Genomic DNA, 7500 nt, shown 5'->3' with positions numbered 1-7500 from the left:
GTCGTTGGAATTGTACGAATTTAAGTATTAGAAAATTAGCGTGCGCATTTGTCTAAATTTATGAGCTAAAAAATTACCATTGAAAGTGTTGGGAAATCATTTTCATTTTTCAAATTATAGTAATAATTGTCGGCATGTTCATTAAACACAAGTTTTAAAAAAAATATCATCTTTTACAAAAATTCTAATTATGTCTTTATTTAGTCCTATAGCACTTACTTCCCTTTGATAAATTAGGAAAAACACAATTACTTCCCTTTATAAAACCATTGCATTTTGTGGAAAAGTATTTACTTTTTAATTACTTTGTTTTGGTGTTGGGAAAAAAAATAATTACATAATTAGCGGGGATTGATCAAGTGCAAATGTTGTAGGTATTTTACGGATAAGCTTGGAGTATTAAAATTGTTCATCAAATTGAAACAGGCGCGTTCGTTTAAGTGAGTGCAAAAGACTATGAATAAGTTGGGGTACTATAGTCGTTCATTAAGCTAAAACAGGTGATTCCGCCCCGGGCGTTTATGTTCGCGTTAGTGTTTTCTTTGTGTTTAGGTGGGTTTGCGTTAGTGGTTGCGTTTTAATTTGGTTCGTTTTTGTTCTTTCTTTTTTCGTTTTTGTTTGTGTTTCTTTGTTTGGGTTTGTATTTGTGTTTTTGGTTGGTTTTGCGTTTGGATTTGGTTTGTTTTCGTTTGCTTTTTCGTTGTTTTTTTTTTTTGTTGGTATTGGTGTTTGTGGTTGGGTTTGTTGTTAGGTTTTTGTTTTCGTTTGCTTTTTTGTTTGTTTTTTCTTTGTGTTTGTATTGGTGTTTGTGGTTGTGGTTGGGTTTGTTGTTAGGTTTTTGTTTTCGTTTGTATTTGTAATTGTGTTAGCGTTATGTTTGCGTTTTGTTGTTTTGGTTGGTTGTGGTTTGGGTGGGCAATGCCGGGTTTAGGATGATTACTAAACACACAGGTAATGGTCTTTAACAGAAAGGTTTTTCACAGAAGCCAGAGCAGGGCCTGGCCGGGACGGCTAGTATTCTTATATAACACTACGGGGACGGCAGGCAACTTGAGATATACAAGTTTTTAAATCAATTTTTAAATACTTAAACTTTTTAAAATACAGTAGAATCTCGTAGAAAAAATAATTGCACACCAAGTGAACAGCAAACAATGTGTGTATAATAGTGCGCATTATTAGTACTTTATAAATTCATATGAATATTTTTTTTGTTGATAAATTGGAAATAGCGTAAAGTATACTTCCGGTAAACTGTAATTACTCAAAATTTGACAGACTTATATGTGAAATTTCGTCTATCTGAAACAGTAATCAAGTAATAGGCTTTTAAAAAACTAAAAGTAGAATAAGTTCCACTTCCGTTTACAGGAAAAATCGCTAAAAAGTTGATACGGAACTACAAATTTGATATACTACTTATATATGAAATATCATCAACCTAGCTGTAACGGTACTCAAGTGATTGCGTTCACAGACATACAGACATGCACACACACACATGCATACACGCACAGACATACCTACAAAATTGCAAAACTATGTATTTCCAACTCAGAGAGCGGTAAAACGTCGAGATTTCTGAAAATATCGATTTGTGAAAATCTCAATTTCGATTTTTCGTATACGAGGAAGTAAAAAAGGTATTTTATTGCCCTTCCGCATTTTGAATGAAACAAAACATTTTTAATGATAAGAATAAAATCATATCAACACTACCTATCATCATCGAATCTTTAAAAAAACTAAAATTTTTTTTTTTAGCAGAAGCTTGCCATTAGTTTCGTCAATTTTAAGCCAGTTATTTTTACTTTCTCGTATACGAAGTATAAGTACATAATATGCTGCATTAGCAACTTTTAAATAACATCTTTGTGATTATAATTCTATTGAAAAAAACTCATTAAATTGAATTTTAGTCATGTAAAAATGTATTTCATGAAAAACAAAACCCTGTATCTAAAAACAAATTACAAGTAAAAACTGCTGGTCATAATTTATTTCAAAAATCTCCGCTTAAGTTTGAATAACCGCCACCCCTACCCGACCCGCCCCTCCAGCACGTGATGTTACCCACCCCACCCTCCCCCAGCCACCAAATGTCCTTTAGTGGGACACACCCACAGCATACCCCATGCGTCCATTGCCCGCGCCGTGTCAGTCACGCTTGACTGCCTGGGCCACGACTGCAGGTAGGTCACGTGACACTGTCTTATCTCTCAGACTCGAGCCAAGGGTATGTGTTACATGGAGGGGATTCTGTTGGACTCAAATCATCTCGGCTACCTTGTAAAATTTTCTCATTAACTGACTACTTTTTAAAAATTATTTGCGCGTAGTTTATTAATGAATTATAATTTTAATTATAAAATATATTAATGTTTATTTCTGTTTATTTTATATTAGTGTTTATTAAACAAAATTAAATAACATACATAATTTGTGATTAATAATTATATAATACTTGTTACCATTATTTATAAAATATTTTCCCCATTAATTATAAAATATTTTCCCCATTAGCCTAATTATAAAATATTTTCACCATTAATTATAAAATATTTTCCGCCATTGATTCTAAAATATTTTCCCCAATAATTATAACATATTTTCACCATTAATTATAAAATATTTTCCCCATTAGTTATAAAATGTTTTCACTATTAGTTATAAAATGTTTGTGCCTAGTATTTCTGGACAACTAGTCTATTAATCTACAATTGTGTTTTCTGTTTATCCAGGGAGCCCGCATAGGTCTCAACGTTGGTGGTTCTGTTGATGTTTTGGGAACAAACAACGTTGGTGGTTCTGTTGATGTGTTGGGAACAAACAACGTTGGTGGTTCTGTTGATGTGTTGGGAACAAACAACGTTGGTGGTTCTGTTGATGTGTTGGGAACAAACAACGTTGGTGGTTCTGTTGATGTGTTGGGAACAAACAACCTTGTTGTGATTCACTTCTCCAAACTTGGTCTAGAGTGGAAAATAACAGCGGTTTGAGGTCAAGGGTAGCTTAGGTCACCATTACAGTCTACAGCATAGCATACAGACCAAAGTTGACTATACTACAGCATAGCATACAGACCAAAGTTGACTACACTACAGCATAGCATACAGACCAAAGTTGACTAGACTACAGCATAGCTTACAGACCAAAGTTGACTAGACTACAGCATAGCATACAGACCAAAGTTGACTTGACTCTACTACTACTCTGAAAAATGATGCTTCAATTTTACAATTTAAGGAGCTTTACACAGCTAGGTAGCCACTGCTTCACAGCCAAAGCAAAATAGCCACAGCTAAATAGCCAGAGCTAGATAGCCACAGCTAGGTAGCCACAGTTAGGTAGCCAGTGTATATAACCACGGTCCATGTGTGACCTGCGCTATATCAGTGACCTGCGCTATATCAGTGACCTCTCATCTCACTGACCTACTATTTCAAGGTTGTGCTCAAAGCGCAATGGCCCCCACAAGGGTACCTACGAAGGTGAAGGTCATCTTTGGAGCTGCTGTGTCCGCCATATTGTTTTGGACGTACCATTTGTACGTCATCAAGTCGATGACGTCACGTCGTGCTGACTTATTGGGTAAGACGTTTTGTAAACTTAATGACAAAATCTATTTTTAGAATACAACTTTAGAAATTAATTTAATTTCAAAACAAACAAACAAACGGACGAATGGACGGACAAACAAACAAACAAACGAACGGATGAACAAACAAACAAACGGACGAACAAACAAACAAACGGACGAACGGACGAACAAACAAACGAACGAACGGATGAACAAACAAACGAAGAAACAAGCAAACGTACTATTGCCAGACCTACTTCATTAGTACTTAATAGAAACAAAACCTTTTTCATACATGAGACAGGGAATCATCCAATTAAAATTTAATTATTAATGAGCTACCTGGTATTTTTTTTCAAACTTCGTGCAGCTCAAAATGTAGCGTACCTATTGATCCATCTAATAATGTTGATCTAATTTTCAGAGATGTGTGATAATGTATAGATTTGATTTCGATGTGGTTATTTTTTTAGTATTTGTTATTTAAGATATTGTTGCTGTCTGGATGGGCGGACGGACGGACAGACAGACAGACAGACAAACAGACAGACGGACGGACGAACGGACGGACGAACGAACAGACAGACAGACGGACAGACAGACGGACAGACAAACAGACGAACAGACGGACAGAGAAAACCCGTGTTGTGTGAGGACGGGGTGTCGTCTGTGTCACTCGGGCGTGTCGCAGTGGTTCAGGAGAATTAGAGCGTGTCACGTGAAAGGTGCAGGTAAACAGGTTGTTCACACTTGTCCCAGTTCCAGCATGGGTCACCTGCACGGGTCACCAGCATGGGTCACCTGCACGGGTCACCTGCACGGGTCACCAGAACGGGTCACCAGCATGGGTCACCTGCACGGGTCACCTGCACGGGTCACCAGCACGGGTCACCAGCACGGGTCACCAGCACGGGTCACCAGCACGGGTCACCAGCACGGGTCACCAGCACGGGTCACCAGCATGGGTCACCAGCATGGGTCACCTGCACGGGTCACCAGCACGGGTCACCCACACAAGTCGGAGCTAAAGTTTGGCTAAAGTGCATTGCTTGAACCTTTCAGAATAATTTGGCGCATTCTGTATTCACCCCCCTCCAAACTCTTTAAGTCACGCCCCCCCCCCCAAACTCTTTAAGTCACGCCCCCCCCTTCAAACTGCTGTCTTTAAGTCACGCCCCCCCTCAAAGTGCTGTCTTTAAGTCACCCCCCCCCTCAAACTGCTGTCTTTAAGTCACGCCCCCCTCAAAGTGCTGTCTTTAAGTCACGCCCCCCCCCCCTCAAACTGCTGTCATTAAGTCACGCCCCCCCCTCAAACTGCTGTCTTTAAGTCACGCCCCCCCCTTCAAACTGATGTCTTTAAGTCACGCCCCCCCCCTCAAACTGCTGTCTTTAAGTCACGCCCCCCTCAAAGTGCTGTCTTTAAGTCACGCCCCCCTCAAAATGCTGTCTTTAAGTCACGCCCCCCTCAAAGTGCTGTCTTTAAGTCACCCCCCCCCCTCAAACTGCTGTCTTTAAGTCACGCCCCCTCAAAGTGCTGTCTTTAAGTCACGCCCCACCCCAAACTGCTGTCTTTAAGTCACCCCCCCCCCTCAAACTGCTGTCTTTAAGTCACGCCCCCCTCAGTGCTGTCTTTAAGTCACGCCCCCCCCCCCTCAAACTGCTGTCTTTAAGTCACCCCCCCTCAAAGTGCTGTCTTTAAGTCACCCCCCCCTCAAACTGCTGTCTTTAAGTCACGCCCCCCTCAAAGTGCTGTCTTTAAGTCACGCACCCCCCCCCTCAAACTGCTGTCTTTAAGTCACGCCCCTCAAACTGCTGTCTTTAAGTCACGCCCCTCAAACTGCTGTCTTTAAGTCACGCCCCCCTCAAACTGCTGTCTTTAAGTCACCCCCCCTCAAACTGCTGTCTTTAAGTCACGCCCCCCCCCCCAAACTGCTGTCATTAAGTCACGCCCCCCCCCCCTCAAAGTGCTGTCTTTAAGTCACGCCCCCCCCTCAAACTGCTGTCATTAAGTCACGCCCCTCAAACTGCTGTCTTTAAGTCACGCCCCCCCCCCCCTCAAACTGCTGTCTTTAAGTCACGCCCCCCCCCCAAACTGCTGTCATTAAGTCACGCCCCTCAAACTGCTGTTTTTAAGTCACGCCCCCCCCCCCCCCTGAAACTGCTGTCTTTAAGTCACCCCCCCCCCCCCCCCAAACTGCTGTCTTTAAGTCACGCCCCCCCCAAACTGCTGTCTTTAAGTCACGCCCCCCCCCCTCAAACTACTGTCTTTAAGTCACGCCCCCCTCCTCAAACTGCTGTCATTAAGTCACGCCCCCCTCAAACTGCTGTCTTTAAGTCACGCCCCCCCCTCAAACTACTGTCTTTAAGTCACGCCCCTCAAACTGCTGTCATTAAGTCACGCCCCTCAAACTGCTGTCTTTAAGTCACGCCCCCTCAAACTGCTGTCATTAAGTCACGCCCCCCCCCCCCCTTATCTTGTTGCTGTAGGTCCAGACGTCGGCCATGTTTTCAGTGGGGAGCCGCGGGGCGCCGGGCCGCGGGGCGCCGGGCGAGAACTCCAGCAGGCCGGGGAGCCACTGATGACGTCATGGGGCGAGCTGGCCAGCAGGAAACGCCGGGCGCGGAAGGTGTGCGAGTCACGTGACGTGCCGGGCAGGGTGCACGGGGTGTACACCCACAAGGCCGGGGTCATCTACTGCTTCGTGCCTAAAGCTGGCTGCACCTTCTGGAAGAGGGTCTTTAAGGCGGTAAGTTGGGGGGGGGGGGGGTCTTTAAGGCGGTAAGTTGGTGGGGGGGGGGGGTCTTTAAGGCGGTAAGTTGGTGGGGGGGGGGTCTTTAAGGCGGTAAGTTGGGGGGGGGGGGTCTTTAAGGCGGTAAGTTGGTGGGGGGGGGGTCTTTAAGGCGGTAAGTTGGTGGGGGGGGGGTCTTTAAGGCGGTAAGTTGGGGGGGGGGGTCTTTAAGGCGGTAAGTTGGTGGGGGGGGGGGTCTTTAAGGCGGTAAGTTGGTGGGGGGGGGGGTCTTTAAGGCGGTAAGTTGGGGGGGGGGGTCTTTAAGGCGGTAAGTTGGTGGGGGGGGGGTCTTTAAGGCGGTAAGTTGGTGGGGGGGGGGGGTCTTTAAGGCGGTAAGTTGGTGGGGGGGGGGTCTTTAAGGCGGTAAGTTGGGGGGGGTCTTTAAGGCGGTAAGTTGGGGGGGGGGTCTTTAAGGCGGTAAGTTGGTGGGGGGGGGGGGTCTTTAAGGCGGTAAGTTGGTGGGGGGGGGGTCTTTAAGGCGGTAAGTTGGGGGGGGGGGGGTCTTTAAGGCGGTAAGTTGGTGGGGGGGGGGGGGTCTTTAAGGCGGTAAGTTGGTGGGGGGGGGGGGGTCTTTAAGGCGGTAAGTTGGGGGGGGTCTTTAAGGCGGTAAGTTGGGGGGGGGGTCTTTAAGGCGGTAAGTTGGTGGGGGGGGGGTCTTTAAGGCGGTAAGTTGGTGGGGGGGGGGTCTTTAAGGCGGTAAGTTGGTGGGGGGGGGGGTCTTTAAGGCGGTAAGTTGGTGGGGGGGGGTCTTTAAGGCGGTAAGTTGGTGGGGGGGGGGGTCTTTAAGGCGGTAAGTTGGTGGGGGGGGGGGGGTCTAATGGCTGCACCTTCTGGAAGAGAGTCTTTAAGGCGGTAAGTTGGTGGGGAGGGGGGGGTCTTTAAGGCGGTAAGTTGGTGGGGGGGTCTAATGGCTGCACCTACTGGAAGAGAGTCTTTAAGGCGGTAAGTTGGTGGGGGGGGGGGGGTCTTTAAGGCGGTAAGTTGGTGGGGGGGGGGGGGTCTAATGGCTGCACCTTCTGGAAGAGAGTCTTTAAGGCGGTAAGTTGGTGGGGGGGGGGGGGGGGGTCTTTAAGGCGGTAAGTTGGTGGGGGGGGTCTTTAAGGCGGTAAGTTGGTGGGGGGGGGTCTTTAA

The 7500-nt window shown here is 45.7% G+C and overlaps 2 protein-coding genes across 2 annotated transcripts in view; one reads left to right on the top strand and one right to left on the bottom strand.

Annotated features, from left to right (window-relative positions):
• The window catches only part of LOC131942408 (mucin-19), a 13186-nt gene extending 11545 nt beyond the window's left edge, over positions 1-1641 (bottom strand). Inside the window, exon 1 of the mRNA XM_059302274.1 lies at positions 1524-1641. The gene's annotated coding sequence lies outside the window, so the exon portion shown is untranslated. The remainder of the gene's footprint in view (positions 1-1523) is intronic.
• Positions 1642-2177: 536 nt separating this feature from the next.
• Positions 2178-7500, top strand: part of LOC131942380 (carbohydrate sulfotransferase 11) — a 7538-nt gene continuing 2215 nt past the window's right edge. Inside the window, exons 1-3 of the mRNA XM_059302215.1 lie at positions 2178-2289; positions 2742-3591; positions 6068-6327. Of these exons, the coding sequence (XP_059158198.1) occupies positions 3465-3591; positions 6068-6327 (387 nt within the window). The 5' untranslated portion in view covers positions 2178-2289; positions 2742-3464. The remainder of the gene's footprint in view (positions 2290-2741; positions 3592-6067; positions 6328-7500) is intronic.

Source organism: Physella acuta, unplaced genomic scaffold (genome assembly GCF_028476545.2).
Source record: "Physella acuta isolate Inbredline_101_S28 unplaced genomic scaffold, ASM2847654v3 ptg000405l, whole genome shotgun sequence".
Taxonomy (NCBI): domain Eukaryota; kingdom Metazoa; phylum Mollusca; class Gastropoda; family Physidae; genus Physella; species Physella acuta.
This window is presented reverse-complemented; position numbering and strand designations above follow the sequence as displayed.